The sequence below is a fragment of the Stegastes partitus genome, unplaced genomic scaffold, assembly GCF_000690725.1.
Source record: "Stegastes partitus isolate 25-593 unplaced genomic scaffold, Stegastes_partitus-1.0.2 Scaffold240, whole genome shotgun sequence".
NCBI lineage: Eukaryota > Metazoa > Chordata > Actinopteri > Pomacentridae > Stegastes > Stegastes partitus.
In genome coordinates this window covers 233,530-249,890 of record NW_007577971.1, presented here as the reverse complement: position 1 = coordinate 249,890, position 16,361 = coordinate 233,530, and the positions used below count along the sequence as shown (strand labels likewise).

Below are 16,361 nucleotides of genomic sequence, written 5' to 3'. Positions count from 1 at the left end.
TATCGATCATTTTATCACTGTATTCTGCTTCGGTGTGTGAGTTAAAATGTGAAGTGGTCGCATTGGTGCGAGCGAACAATTATCATTTATTAGTTTTGTTTTTGTTTTACGCAGTACAGGCAGCTACTGCGTTAGCAAATATGACTTGTATTTCTTCTGTGGCTCGTTCAGTCTGTTTCTGCCTGATGCGCAAAACAAGCTGTTGATCTGATGTTTGTTTTCAACCAACAGAGAGTTGGAGGTGTGACTCAGATGGTAACGCAGTAGTAGGGCTGTAAAATTAACTAATTATTAATCACAATCATGATTTTAGCTTCTAGCCACTATATGAAAATGATTGACTATGGTCTTTACATTTTTAAATGTGCTCTGCTCATAAAAGGTTTTCTGTTTTCTCCGCTCATGGAAAACAGCACAGGTGGATAAAAACCCTTGGTTTCATCTTGGACAAACCTGATTTTAGAACACTTAATTTTACTGTTTTCAAACTAATTTTTGGTCTCACACACCTGTCTGAGCTCAGCGCAGCCACCCAGGAGCAATGTGAGGCGTTTAGGGAACCTCAGTATATATGTAATGTAGAGTCCATCGATAAGTAAGTGTTCAGGTTGGTGTTACACCTGTGACCAGGTGGGAGGTGCGACTCGTGAAAATGTTAGTCTGGGGCCTTGCTGGGTAGTTTAATCTACTGTAATACATGTTTTCTTACATATTTTGCATTACTCATCTAAGGCAGAAAAATAACGATAATAAATCAGATCATTTTCCACCCCTGCCAGCAGTTATCACCATCGTGCTGCACATCTTTATCTGCATTTACATCCATTAGCTATACACTGCTTAATCCTCACAAGGGTCGCAAGGGGCTGGAGCCTATCCCAGCTGACTCAGGGTGAAGGCAGGGGACACCCTGGACAGGTCACCAGTCTATCACACGGCTACACTTAGAGACAGACAATCAAGCACACTCACATTCACACCTACGGACAATTCAGAATCACCAATTAACCTCAGCATGTTTTTGGACTGTGTGGGAGGAAGCCGGAGAACCTGGACAGAAGCCACGCTACTGCCCTAACTGTGACCAACCTGGGATCTTCTAGCTGTGAGGCGACAGTGCTAACCACCAAGCCACCATGCAGCCCCATCAAAATGCAGCTCTGCCTTACAATACACAAACTCAGCTCAACTTGTTATCACATATCAAACCTTACAGCTGGCCCCCTCACACCTTACTGACCTTCTCCAGCATCACACTCTTCAAACCTCTTCAGAACCTACTCCTCTGGTCCTCCATCTTACTTTTCTTTCACTCTATTTCCATGCTCAAGTGTAGGTTTGATTCTCCCAGCAGCCCTGTCACATACTCAAGCAGAGGTAAAGTAAGTACTTAGACATTTTATTTAAGTAAATGTAGCGGTGCCTTACTTTATATTTAATATACATCACAAGAAAAAACCCTGAAATCATCATTTACTTTGGTAAAAAAGAATGTAAAAGTAAGTGCAAAAACTGACTTAAAGCATCCCAACTATTCACAGGCAACAGAATGGTCCTGTTTCAGTGTTACATCATTGCATCATTTTTTTATGCAGTACTTCTACATTTCCAACAGCCTTGACTTTACTTTGTGTTTACTGTGAACATGCTACAGTTAAGCCTCAAATTATTCATACCAATGCCAAATTGACCAAAACCCAAAGAGCTCAGGGAGCTCGGTATTAGGGCCCATCGTTGATTTGTACATGCTGGCTGACATTTCTCCAGCAGGGACAGATCCGGCTGCTGACGGTCAAAGTCAAACTGAAACGTAGTGGGGTTGGGAGGGTGGGGGGCCACGCACGAGGGTCAAATGACCCGACAACAGCTGGTGCCCGCTAACTGAGACACAGCCAACAAATGTAACCTTCATCTGCTTCATTCAGACCAGCAGCCACAGCTTTTTATCAGCCCAGATCAGAGGGACACACAGGATTCACACCCAACCACGCAGCAGCCCCACATACAAATAAGCAACATCAGAGAGCAGCAGAGCGTGAAGACACTCAGCAGCGACGCCGCCAACAACAACCAGTGTATTTCAGTTTTGCAATTCCAACATGCAGATCTAAGGCCCAGAACACATGTACCTGCATCAGTGTCTGCATCAGTCGCTACAGAGCTGCAAGAGGGTTTTCATTTTTCCAAATTGTTCTACATTAAAACAACCACAAACACTTGGTGGAATATTCATATTAATTGAGTGCAGATGACACATCCATCCATCCATCCATTATCTATACACCTCTTAATCCTCACTAGGGTCACAGGGGGCTGGAGTCTATCCCAGCTGACTCAGGGTGAAGGCAGGGGACACCCTGGACAGGTCACCAGTCTATCACAGGGCTACACTTAGAGACAGACAACCAAGCACACTCACATTCACACCTACGGACAATTTAGAATCACCAATTAACCTCAACATGTTTTCGGACCTTGTGGGAGGAAGCCGGAGAACCCGGAGAGAACCCATACTGCACGAGAACATGCAAACTCCACGCAGAAAGATCCTGGGTGTCCCCACCGGGACGCGAACCAGCGACCTTCTTGCTGTGAGGTGACGATGCTAACCACCGCACCACCTTGCAGATCACAGATGAATCAATCATTTGTAAAGTTTAAGAAATTTATAAAATGGATTGTGAAAAAGCAGGGGGGGAAGTGCTAGTAAGGCTGCATTCTCTCAGTGTTTTTGCTGTAAGACCAGGAACAAAATCCTTTCTTTAAAGATTACACAGTTTAAACCAGATTCATATCTTATCACACCAACGTTCCCCAGCAGGCACCTTTTGTAGGATCTGCAGGTGAAGAGACTTAAGAAACTATAAAACTGGATTAACTTCAGTAGAAAATTGGCATTTTTAAAATTTCTAGACACCATATAACAATTTACCAGCATTCATATTTATATATTTCAGCATGTTTCAAGGCCGACATGAAGTTAAAATATAGTTATTTAATATAGCACTAGAAGTCGCCATTGACCCAGGAATCAAAGTTGCTCCAACAGAAGAACTGCTCCTCCACCATGATGAGGCTGACCTAGCTGATACTGCATTAACTAGACCACGACTGCAAAAGGGACAATGGGACCGGGCAGCAGATGTCAGTCTGCACCTCTTTCCCATAAAATGCAGCATGCGGTAAAATACACGAACATTAACTTGAGTTTCAGTCACCGAACAGTTGAACCAGATCTGAAAGTACAAATAGTTTTCAGTGTGAATAGCAGTCAGTGATTTAAGACTCACTTGAGTGTCTGACTTTCAGTGACTCAAAAAACTGTATTTGCCTTTGTTGTGATTTGCTGTTAGTATTGTTCATATTGTCATTTTAATCCTGTAATGACCTTAATGGCTTTTAGAAGGACTGTGCCTCAACACTGGAGGGATCTATTCCCTGTCTCATTACCATGGGGACACCTACGATGTGTCTTTTGCAGCTTGTTTTACAGCAGCTACAGTGCACTTCAATGGAGACCCGGCATTACTGTACAGTAAAAACATGTCAAAACCTAAACAGACACCTTAAGAAACCGATCTGTATGTTCATCATTTCAATTAATCAGGAACTTTCAGCAGAGCTGCAGAGATATGTGTGGATCAAAGATAAAGTATTAATGTTTAAATCATGTGAATCTATGCGTAGAAGCAGATATTGCTGCAGGAGTATTTGAGAAGTTTTTCTAAATGTTTGGAGTTTTTTTCTTTAAAATCACAAGACCTGCTAAAGCGAAAGAGCAAGGGGCATACTTTTTTGTGAATTAATGAAATACCCAGCTTCTTACCATCATCCAGCGTGATCTCATGGAGGCCCAAAGAACCCAGATTTGGCTGGTCCTCTGGTTCCTTCTTGATGGTCAGCCTCGGTCCTGGGTTGGACAGCACAGCTTCCTTCTGGGGGTCAGCGGCAGTTACAAAGGCACTTCTCGAGCTTTGCGAAACAGGAGACTGTCCCCTACGTGGTCCCCCGAGGGAAGTGTTTGGAGAGATGGCAAAGCTCTGAAGAGGGACCGAAGAGCCTTGGGGAGGAATCGTGGTCATCTGAGGAGGGATGGTGAAGGTCTGAGGAGGCATGACGGAAGTCTGAAGTGCAATCAAGGTCTGATGGGGGCTTAGGGTGGTCTGTGAAGGCATGGAAGGAGTATGGAGAGGGATGGAAGAGGTCTGAGGAAACATTAAGGTCTGAAGGGAGACAGAGGAGGGAGGAGGGTGGTGGAGACGGGGGGCATTTTGGGAAGCAGGACCACAACGTACCGGGAGGTCACAGGAATCATAATAAACTACGTCTGAGCTGAGCACTTGGTCAGGGGAGGGTGCCTCGGCGGAGGGAGGACAGAAGGAGATAAGGTCTGGCTCCCAATGCTCCTGTTTGACTCCAGCAGCCAGCGAAGGGTGACGTCTGATTCCAGGCAGGTAGGTGAAGCTCTGTGCTAGACTTCTTCTTCTCTTCCCATTTGAAACATAGAACTGGACTTGGACTGGACAAGTTGTCTTCTTATTGTACGGAGGAATCTCCACCACAATGCTGGACTGAAAGACAAGAAACACACACACATTGAAGAGGACTGTGACATCTCAGGGTCAATTCACACTGCTTCTGCATATAACACTCCCTGAGGTTCCTTCCCACTGTTGCCGACCGCTTGCTCAGAGGGAGTCCAAAGGCAACTTTGGCCTATTTCTCTCAAATATTGTTCACAAATTTGTCCAAGACCCTGTTCACACGAAGCAAAAACGGTGATATTTCAATGTATTTGGGCCTTTTGTTTACACGTAAACAAAGCTACAAGCCACCGAAAACGAGCATATCTGAAAACTCTGGCCACAGTGGAGATTTTGAAAAACTCTGTCGTTAAGTTTGCATGTAGACAAGAGGAGATGGAGATAGACGTCACAGTATGCAGCAAAAGCGTCATCAGCGTCATACGGGTGCAACCATGTTTACAGTTTGGCTATTGTGATAGAAATGGATGCTGTTTTACTTGTTTTGTACTCCAACACCACATTTAGGAGTAGCTCCACTTCTCTGTTGGTCCAAACAAACGACCCTCGCACCATTATCGTTGAAGTAACAGGAAGTAATTCATTGTTGTGTTTTTTTTCCAGGATTCTGATTAGCTAGCATGGTTTTATGCTTATCGTTGCACTGCCCCCTGTAGGTCTGGCATGCTCATAGCATCTCTTAACAACGTGTTCATGCAGGTTTGTGTAAACAAAGATTTTTTTGAAAACGATCTGGTGTGAACAATAATATTTTTGAAAACGTAGATCCGTTTTTGTAAATACCCGGCTATGTGTAAATGAGGCCTGAGTCTGTGTTAGTGAGCACTTTTCCTTTTTCTGAGATACTCCATCCACCTCACAGGTGTGGCATATCAAGGTGCTGAATAGACAGCATAATTATTGCACAGGTGTGCCTTAGGCTGGCCACAATAAAAAGCCACTTTAAAATGTGCGGTTTTATCACACAGCACAATGCCACAGATGTCGCAAGTTTTGAGGGAGCGTGCAATTGGTTGCTGACTGCAGGAATGTCCACCAGAGCTGTTGCCCGTGAACTGAATGTTCATTTATCTACCATAAGCCGTCTCCAAAGGCTTTTCAGAGAATTTGACAATACACCCAATTAGCCTCACAACCGCAGACCATGTGTAACCACACCAGGACCTCCACATCCAGCATCTTCACCTCCAAGATCATCTGAGACCAGCCCAGGTGTAAAACAAGGGAGATAAAGACCTGGTTCCACCATGGTACAATAGCATCTGCCTTTGCCCCCCACTCGTCTTTGCAGAGATGGAATGACAATGCCATGAATATATTTGTAATAGTTATATTTTAATATTTTTAATGTGTTTATGTTTATTCATTTACGCATTTAACACATCAGATGTTGGCACTACATGTTGGCAAAAAAGAGAACAAATATTCAAATCACTGTGGTGAATCCTTCTCAACTGACGAAGTTCTGATTTCAGTACAGCCCTGCATTTTGGACACCACCCTATCCAGCATGTGTCAGAGAGCTCTCTCCGTCTGTTCCTATTATTTCTATAATTTTGCACACAGTATTTATTATTATTCCTGTTTCCATATTCCAATTTTGTAACACGGAACCCAGGACATCCTGGTGATGTTGGTACTTACTTCACTGCCTTTTTCTGATAGAACTCTAGCATCCATTTCCCACAGTGATCGTCCATCTGAAGGGACAAAACATGTTCAATTTATCACAAAATTTCACAAAATTTCAACTTAAAGTAAACGGTAATAAATTGATCTTACCAGGCCCTTTCTCCATGAAAACAACCCTGGACTGAGCAGAGATGTTGGATCCGGTGATGAACAGCTCCTGTCCTCCGTCTACAGAGCCGCTGGTTGGATTGAAGCTCTCCAACTGAGGAAGCTCTTGGCCTGAGCGTTGGGCTGAAAAGCAACAGTTTTGTTTTACAGTTTAGGTATAACTGATGTTTCTTCCTGTTACATGACAGAGCATTTCTGTGCAAACAGAAGAAACAGGCCCCTAGAAGACTGTTCTATGATGAAATTTAACACAAGCATTAGGAAATATCTAACATTCCCAAAAATGAAAAAGTCTTTCTGTGGCTGAATATATTGTACTGTTGATATCACAAGTTTTCACTCACAACACTCCACAGGAACAGACACTGTCTGCAGCCACAGCATCTGACCATCCGGATGAGGAACAGCCACCCTGAATACAACTCGCACCCTTGTGTTCTTCCGGCCGATATCAGTCTCTCCTTTCTTCAGCTCAATGTCAGCGTTACGCAGCTTCAGGATGCCAGCGCAGTCAATGCTTCAGAAAAGAAGTCCAAAGTTTGAAGTTTTAGTTTAATCATAGTTTTCATAGTTTTGAGCATTATCTAGTGCATTAAAGGCATCCCATGGAGTTTCTGACTTCTAGCATGTTCAAGAAAAATGCTTGCATCTCGTGCTTCACTAGCAGGCACACAGGCATTCAGTTTTGATAGGTGACATTACCTCAAAGAAATGGCATGTATGAAAAGCAGGACATAGCAGCCCCTCTAAATAGATGCTGAAATCAGAACCACTGCTACTACTATCTGGTTAGTTCTGCTACTGCAACTACTACTGCTGCCAGTTTAATTTCTGCCACTAGTACGACCACAACTTCCACAACATGACTGAGCAATATTCAGATGAGCACTACTTTTACTGATATTACCTCTGCTCTTACTGTGTCTAAAACTACTGTTTGTGCCAAAGACAGCTACCTATAATATCTCCCAAAAACTTTTTTTTAGCATAATGGCCAGCCTAGAAATGTCTTTGGGATTTCATAAGCAATAGAGCAGTGTGTCATCAGCATAGAAGTGAATGGTAAGATGGAGTCTAGAAATGAGTATTGTGACAGTTTTTGCATGACCCCCCCCTGCAGAACCTTTAATTAGGGGAGAAAAATGTACCTGTTGGTAGGTACTTCTAAAGAGCCCTGAAAAACTGCTGTGCAGGTGTCAGAGCTGACTGGTTAAAATTTAGAGAAGACGAAGGACAACTAGTTAAACTTGGAGAGGAATACATGTGTCCTTGTTTCTGTCATGTCAGCGTCCTTGTCGAGACGCAATCTTCTCCTTCTCCTAACCAACATCAACGTCACATGACGTAACAGTTGCCATATAGGCTAACAACAAATCTCCAATGTTGTATTTTTTATGTGTTCATACAACTAGAGCTTTGTCTAGTAACTACTATTTGGCATTTGAGGTCAAAGCTGTCAGATCCTAGTCCACAATGGAATCAAAACGGTTGAAAGGGCCAACCGTGGGGCTGTTGCTGTACATGTTTGTGTCACCTCACCTAATGCTATACAAGAGTTTTTGAGCAAAAAGTCTGTATAATTTTAAAAATAACAAATTCTGATTTGCTACTGTTGCCGTTGATACCTGGCAGACATGTTGTTTTCTGGAAGCAGAAGGATCTCCAAGACTTTGGTGCAGCCCATTATTTTCTCCTGGCAGATGGTGGTAACTGTCTTCCCTGTCACTCGGTGGACCTGGTAGAAGGAATGAGGCCGAAGGTATCGGTCGTCCGCGGTGCCTATAAACAACAGCAGGCTGACCGGCTGCTCGCTGTATCCATTCAACTGCAAACATAAATGCAACAATCTGATAAACAGGTGCTCGTTCTGACATCTCAACACTTGACTTGTTGAAACCTGGAAGGTGAGGCACCAGTACACTCTGTCTTCAGAAAGGCTGTTAAAAGAAACTTTTGAGAAACATACTTTTTCTTGCAGAAAGCCAGATGTGAACACTGACATCAAGGACAAGAAAGACACCAGAACACAAACAGAAACATAACAATAAATATTTTTATGTTTTTGCATGCACTTAATGTGTTTTTTTATTGAGCTTTGTTTAAATGTGTTATGTGCATTTTTGAACTCTCGACAGGCCAGCCTTGCTAACCTCTAAACCTGTATTGTTTGTATTAAAAGCTCAGTGTCCAGCTTGTCTGACAATATTGAAGGCAAAAGCAACAAGTTATGAATCAGTGTTAAGTAAATGAAAACTATAGACATAAACTGGTCCAGTTCACTGATAAATAAATTGATCAAGATGATTAAACAAAAAGTAAGTGTAAATATGAGGTAGACATTGATTGCAAAGGCAGGATTTGCTTTCATCATTGTAAAATAAAAGACTTGAAAAACAATATAAGTGAAGCTGGCGAGACGTTGGGAGGAGGACTGTTGATTTTAGCTAGTTAGCTTATTTACATAGTATGGGTGCATGACACATGATGTGTGTAGCGCAAAATTCTAATCACAGGAAGTACAATGTCAGGTAACGCAAATTAACTCAAACATGTCATGTTGCAACTTTTTTGCTGCCTCATAGAAAAAGAAAACTCTCACTGTTATCATTTCCTAATCTAGGAGAGGAGTCCTGATACCAATTAACACAGTAGCTGAACATGGTGTTAAACGCACGACCTGGTCACTTGACAAGCCATCTGTAATACCATTAAACGGCTATTTCAGGTTGCCATCTTGGAGCTGTCGCAGTTGAATATTATGAAGCTAAAACAAACTTGTGGGTCAGCCACATAACGAAGCTCCACATACATCTAACCGTCTACTCTAACAAAGAGGATCAACATCTGCAAAGCTGTTAGCATTCTTACTAGATGATCATATAAGTGAGACAACACAGGGAGGATGACAGTAGCATTGGCTGATGGGGTCTTGTTAAGAGACTTCGAGTCCATCTAAGAACAGAGAATGTGGTGAACACAGTGAAGGCTGACACACTAAACAAGTGCATCAGGCTGCATCTTGCAGTTGGTAACTTATATACTGTATATACAGCAACAATGTGCAGCCCAATAATACTACTATAGTTGGCATATGAAAGCTTTTCTGTCGCTCTCTCTCCACTGCCTTCCTCCCTTTCTCCCTGTCTTGTGTATGAGCACAAACATGCACAGGGTTCACTGGAACAGCGTTGTTTAGATCAGCCTGTGCCACTTTGTTTCCCATTTACAGAGCCAGGGCTGCGAGCAAATACTAGATTGTTTTTTCTGCGCACACACAGAATGGACAGCCAGTGGGCCGGAAAAACATTTTACCTGAATGTGACAAAGGTCTATTGGATAACAATTGCACACTCCAACTTTAAGTCAGTTATAATTAAGGTTCAATTCAAGTCCACGGAATTGTTTTTATATAGTGCAAAATAATAACGCAAGTCATCTCAAACACTACCCTAGTGAGGATTAAGCGGTGTATAGATAATGGATGGATGGATCTCAAACACTAGACATAGTAAGGTCAAGACATTACAGTACTGTGGAGCGAAAACCAACAAAAACTTCTGTTCTCTTTGTGGATTTCACACAAAAAACAAAACAGTAATTGGTGTGACTGTGTGTTTCCTGTGTAACCCAGCAGCACTCTGCTATCCTTGTCTTGACAGTAACCACTGTGAGTTTTAACACATCTTGCAGCATCTAGCTCATCTAGCTTCAGCAGCAGCCTGAGAATGCGACACCAAGAATAGCCCTGCTGGTGTCCGTTACATATGAGGCCTTGATGGAGCTTTACTTGCCACAGCCTGCCTCTGTTGTCTGATCCAGACCATCCAGGCTGTTCACCCACAGCCCCAGCAACACACAACAGTAATGTCAATAACAAGAATTTAGATAAGAGTATTTATCAATAAGATTTTTATTTTTTTTTTACTACGCTATCAATCAGTACTTTAACCAATTTCACCAATTTTTTGTCAGTTTAAAATGACACATAGATTAATTTGATCACTGTATGTCATAGGAACCCTTTCCCTGAATTGGAGAATTATTATTTTCATTGGTGTTCATTACATTGGTGGAGTTAAGATAATCCTGGGCAAATGAAATGAAACCAAACAGTCTGTATTGCTAGTTAAAGCCCTTTTCTCGATCATGCATGGCTGGTAGAGATCAGACATTGTTCGATGACTCATGATGCCATGTTAAAGCTACAGGTGGTCACAAAACCTGGCACTGCGCAGACTCTCATGGACTTGGGTGGATGATGACATTCACGTCACATGGACCCTTGCGGATGCGGCCCAAAGCCTGAACTGGCCTTTATCTTATCATAACAGCAGCAGTGTGGAAATTACGTTGCACATGAAATTATTTATCACTCTGCCGATCTCCTAATAAAATAAAAACAAAAATATTTTTATTGCCATGTGGTAGCAACATATAAATTAGCCAAAGGTATTTAGAGTTCACTTTGAGTTTGATCAACTTTTAAGAAGAAAGTTACACAACACAATTATTAAAAAGTTACAGCAGCATTAAAAGACTCTGACTCAGGAAGTGAGACCTGACAGCAAAAGTCAGAATCAAATTGCAAGCAAGGTTTTCATTATAAGTGACAAATGAAGGTATTGCCAGGCTGAACGTATTGCAACAAAGGCCTCACCTTGATGACAGGATGTCCTCCAGTAGCTGCCTTGATGGATCCCCGGCTGCCCTCAGTCTCGTAATGGGCCCTGTGGTAGGACCTGGGCTGGACCTCCAGCTTTAACTCACACTGGTCATACTGATTGGGCAAAGGCCAGTCCAAGGGAGGTGGCGATGACATCCTGGAGGCAGAGACAACGGCCATGTCAGTATCATGCTGATGAAACCAGTCGCTTATGCTGTTCCTTACATTGATGAGCCAAAACATTACAGCCACTGCTGCCTATTATGTTGTCAGTCATTTAGTGTCAACCTACACTTTCAACACACTGAGGCACGGACCTTCACCCTGAGTCAGCTGGGATAGACTCCAGCCCCCCGTGACCCTTGTGAGGATTAAACAGTGTATAGATAATGGATGGATATTATATACTTTGAGATTTTTTTTGTTTTTTTTTACTGCTTGCCAACCCACTTTCAGCCTATTTTTAAGGCATTAAATCTGAGCCCATGTTTAAACAACCATATCTCAGGAACTATTAAAGATAAAAGCTGAAAGTAGTTGAAATTTAAAAAAATAAAATAAAATAAAAATAAAGGCCTCATGGGAAGTCCCATCTTTTATTACATGACAACAAAAAAATGATAATGCAGAAGTCAGCCAGTAATATTTTCTGAACCACATGCAGTTGCATGTCACAATAACACAACACAAAACACATGGAATACTTGATATGATGAAATACCTAATGACAAAAATGGCAAAGAATATATATGTTTGCTTAACCTTCATCGCTGATTGGGCAGGTATGACAAATTTTATTACAAAAACCAAAATACTGCTAGACAGCCTCATCCAAGTAGAACAGATTTAAGGTGTTTCAAAGTGGATGTTTTTCTCAATGTAACGGAGAAGAAGCTTTTTTTATATGGCCATTTTTTTCCATTTTCTGATCCCCCTGTGTAAGCTGGAGAAATAAAATGAACTCTTAACTTATCTATTATACTTACCAAGTTGATATGCTTATGGGAAGTGATAGGAAGATGGTAAGATGGTAAGAGAGGTAGGCAGTTACTATGAATATACTTTCTAATCTTGTCCAGTGTGGGATATTGATCTTGAAGGCCAAGTTTATTCCAAATGCAACACAAAGCAAGAAAATCCATTTTGATCCTATCAAACAGTTTCCACAATGATCATGAGAATAAATTGACCACTAAAGATTTGCTTACATAAATACACCAGATTACCATTAAATGTATGTCAAGGCATGAATATTCCAGTTGGAAAAATCCTCTATTCCAACATGTTTGGTCATGGTTATATCTTGCTGATGTCATCCTAATGACCGAATGCAGTGATAATTCACAAAGAAATTACACAAAACTATTTCTCTGTCCAACCAAGGCTTGTGCCCACAAAGTGGGGTCTGAAAATGAAAAACATGCCAGTGTTAAAAAATAATTTTATTGATTATATTGGGAGAACCATTTTGAAACTCCAGAATTCAATTCTACTTGGATTAGTCTATTTAGCAATATTTTTGGTTTTGTGGTACAACTTTTGCATATATGCTCAGTTATGAAAATTCAATAAAAACAACTTTCACTGTTGCGACCAACTATTTCATATTCAAAAGTATTCTATATGTTTTGGTATGTATTGATGTGACATACAACTACATGTGGTTCTGAAAATGTCACTAGTTGACTTCTAGATCATCAATTAGTTGTTCATATGTGTCTAAAGATGAGACTTTTCATAAGGGCTTCACTTTCTTTTTGGAATTTTCACTCACTGATAATCAGAGACTACTTGATCTACTTGTTAAATAGTAAAAATTCTAAATCAATGACATGATGAAAAACAACTGACAATTCCTGGCTTTTATCTAAAACAGTTCTCAAGAACTGTCATTTAAACATAGCCTTAAATTTCAATGCCCCAAAAAACGTGATGAAAGTGGGCAGTTTTTAATCTTTGAAAAAGTATTCCATATATCGAGATAAAATTTCACAAATATCTTAATACAATTTGCTAGTTTATGATAAAAAAAATAAAAAATCCAGCAAATCCAATTGTTGAGTAACAATGTTCTAAAAACGTCATGATTTGAGATGGAATGAGCCAATAGCAAAGCCTGCTACAGAAACCTTGCCCACTGCAATAATGCTGTAAAATGACTCCCCTCTGTGCAAGGAGAGCAAACTTATCCTCTGTGGGATTTTGCACATTCAACTTTATTTTTCGGTATGTTTTTCTTTCTTACCTCATGTCAGCTCAATGTAACTTATGTGCATTTTGTAAATCTGCATCACTAAGATTTCGCTTACAGGATGTATATGGCACTCTATCTGTTTATTGCCAACCTGAACAATGGAGAGGCTCCAGGTTTGGGTTTGTTCCAGCTGAAGTGGGAGGGCACCTGAAGGAACAGCACAGCCACGCCATCTTTTTCCTGCCCGTCTTCTCTGGGAGAATCCTGAAAGGACTCCAGACCAGCGTCTCCTTGACCAGTCAGGAGGCCCAGCTGGCTCCCTGATGTCCTCCTGGTCTTGGAGGGGACATCCAGCTCCTGGTAACCAGACATTAGGAGGGGTCCGGGGGCACCAGCAGGACTTCCCACCCAGGTGTCATCTGTCACGCTGCCACGTGGGGAGGCACCAGGAGTGGGGCTGGGTGAGTGGTGAGGGGAGGGTGACCGGGCATGAGGGTCAGCACTGGAGTGGCGTCTCTTCCCGCACGGGGAGGTTGGTCTGGATGACGGCCTGAGAAAGGAGGTCAGGATTAGAACGATTTTAACGTCTTTCTTATTTATTTTTTTAATTAATTAATTAATTAATTAATGCACAAAAAATGTTGGGTATTAATGAAAAATGTATACTCAACATTTGACCCAAAATGTAAAAATAAAGTTGGCTTTCTGTACTAAATTAAATCCTCTCTGTCTTTTCTGAACTGTAGAACTCTTGTGCACTCTAGTTTTATGTCTGCTCTTTCACGCTGTCCCATCATTTCTTCATCAGTTAAAAACATAAAAAAAATATGATGTGCTTTACAAATAACAACTAATCTGGTACTCGTCACTGCGTTCTGTGTCACAAGATTAGATGGACTTCCCTACTGACTAGATCGCCTTACCGCTGGCTGCTGCTCCCTGTGTTGTTGTTCAATGTGAAGCAGGGCTATAGGTCTGTGAAGCCCTCACTACTGGTTACACAGACTTTGAAAACTAAGACTACATTCATAGTAATAAGTTTTCATGTCAAAACAGCGTTAAATAAGAGTGTAAAACGAAAGCGATCTCCATCCAGACAAGATTTTAGCACTATTCCAGAAATCATCTCCATCCATTAGCATACCTTTTAAAGGCATATCACGTGGCCATTCATGTACGCTGTGAAAGTATGCTAGTGCAAACAATTTCTGCCCCTTCTGACTAAAAGAGTTTTCAAAAGTGAAGTAAAGTTAGCTCCATTTACAAAAGTCTCATTTAGGGATCCTAAAATGTCAGAGTAGTGTGGACTCTTGTGGGAAATGTAGCAGAAGCTATGCATTTTAAAAGCAAAAGATTAGGGTAGACGTAGCCTCAGAGGGACGTGTTTTGCCCTTGTTAATGATTCTTGTAGTCAGGTTCCATTTCTGCCTATCCAGACTTAAATGCAACCCCAGAGTTTTCAAAAGTAAAGTCATTTATAAAAGCCTTGATTCAAGGGTCGTAAAATGCCAGAGTAGTGTGGGTGTTTTAAAACAAAAACATTGTAGTGCGTATGTAGCCTCAGAGGGACATGTTTCACCCATACTTGTCTTCAAGTCTTACTTGAGAAAACAGTCTCATTCCCAGTGATAGTACCTTATTAAACAAAGAAAGCTCTCACTTAGAAGTTTGGACAAGATTATGACTTTTACCTGGAAGTGGGCCGGCGGTTCAGCCAGCTCTCCTCGGTGACACTGGTGCGAGGGGAGTGGCAGGGTGATTGGCGGGGTGACTGACGGGGTGACTGATGGGGTGACAGTGCTGGGCTGAAGGCTGAAGGATGCTGGTACTTCTGCTGCCAGAGCTCCACCCCAAAGGCCCCACCCCCACAGCCTGGGGACCCCAGAGGTGACCCGAGAGGAGACCCCAGAGCAAGGCGGGCTGCATCGCGCAGCTCCCCCTCCATGTCATCATAGACATGGGAGAAGGACTCGCAAGAGGATAAGTCAGACATCCAGCTCCTAGAGGACAGGCTGCTGCAGGGGCTTGGGCAGAGTGCTGGGTCTCGGTAGCAGGGGTCCAGAGGCAGGTAGAGCTGGTCTCTGGACCAGGACGCCTCAAGGTAACCCCCCTCTGCACCACCTACTGCTGAAACTACTTGACTACTGCCGGGCTCCACATGGTTGTTGGGAGCAATGGAGGTGATCTGAATGCTGGGGCAGTCAAAGGCTCTGGGGTTGCCCTTGGTGCTGTAATGGTGCCCTTCAGAGTGGCAGCCAACATGCTGGTAGCTGTCTGTGGTGGGGAAATATGAAGGGTGACTCTGCAGCTCATGGCTGAGGGGTTGCCCAGCCAGAGCCTGTGTTGAGGAGGGAGGCGTCCTCGCATCTAGATCTGGACCTGTGAGGTGTAAGAGATGAAGCAATATGTAAATCAGATGTCTGATCATTTGCATTGCAAATGTGTGTGCATGTGTGTTTTAAATATTAGTACGCACTAGTAGTTCTCCAGTAGACACCTGACAGTTACTGTTCACCAGCATATAGCCAGCAGGAAGATTCAGACTAGTGACAGAGAAACTACTTCAGAGTAACAAAAATAACTGTCAGTAGCAGTTCTACCTCTGTTTGTATGGCGAACCATCAAATGCTATGGCTGTCAAGTGACACATGTTACATGATACAGAGGAGCAGTATAAACATATCTCTACAACACAAGTTTAACTCATGTGGAGTTTTTTGTATTTACTCAAATCTTCTTGATGAGACACAAGATAATTTTATCTGAAATAAAACGAAACACCACTTTTGGTTTTACCATTTTCACAGATGAGCAAATGCTCACCAGCCAACAGGAAAGGTTCTGATAACAGACAAGCTCGTTAAGGTTGCAGTTATGAATCAGGACCTACATTAATTTAAGAACATGTCTGTTGTTTAGTGCTGAGTGTTTAGTGGCTGTAGTGACTTGTATTTACTATTTACTATGTACTATGTAACGTGATATTGGTCTGCCTCATGGTAAAGCTGTCAGTAGCCACAGTACAGCAAGTCTACAGCAGCAGTTAACAGCACATGCAATGGACTAATTATGCTGACAGATTATCTGCAGCAGTTAAGTATGTTTATTCACACAGCTGCACACAATCCCCACCACAACCCTACTATTAATACTCCTGTTT

At 42.1% G+C, this 16,361-nt stretch overlaps 1 protein-coding gene across 3 annotated transcripts in view; it reads right to left on the bottom strand.

Annotated features, from left to right (window-relative positions):
- The window catches only part of nfatc3b (nuclear factor of activated T cells 3b), a 28,680-nt gene that overhangs the window by 3,874 nt on the left and 8,445 nt on the right, over positions 1-16,361 (bottom strand). The window contains exons 2-10 of one of the 3 annotated variants that reach the window (XM_008281641.1): positions 14,893-15,580; positions 13,353-13,751; positions 11,002-11,164; positions 7,970-8,169; positions 6,689-6,861; positions 6,327-6,467; positions 6,189-6,244; positions 4,296-4,571; positions 3,827-4,163 (exon numbers count right to left, since the gene is read on the bottom strand). In XM_008281641.1, the coding sequence (XP_008279863.1) occupies positions 3,827-4,163; positions 4,296-4,571; positions 6,189-6,244; positions 6,327-6,467; positions 6,689-6,861; positions 7,970-8,169; positions 11,002-11,164; positions 13,353-13,751; positions 14,893-15,580 (2,433 nt within the window). Of the gene's footprint in view, positions 1-3,826; positions 4,572-6,188; positions 6,245-6,326; positions 6,468-6,688; positions 6,862-7,969; positions 8,170-11,001; positions 11,165-13,352; positions 13,752-14,892; positions 15,581-16,361 lie in introns of all 3 variants that reach the window. The other 2 variants (XM_008281642.1, XM_008281640.1) reach the window with 2 other exon arrangements.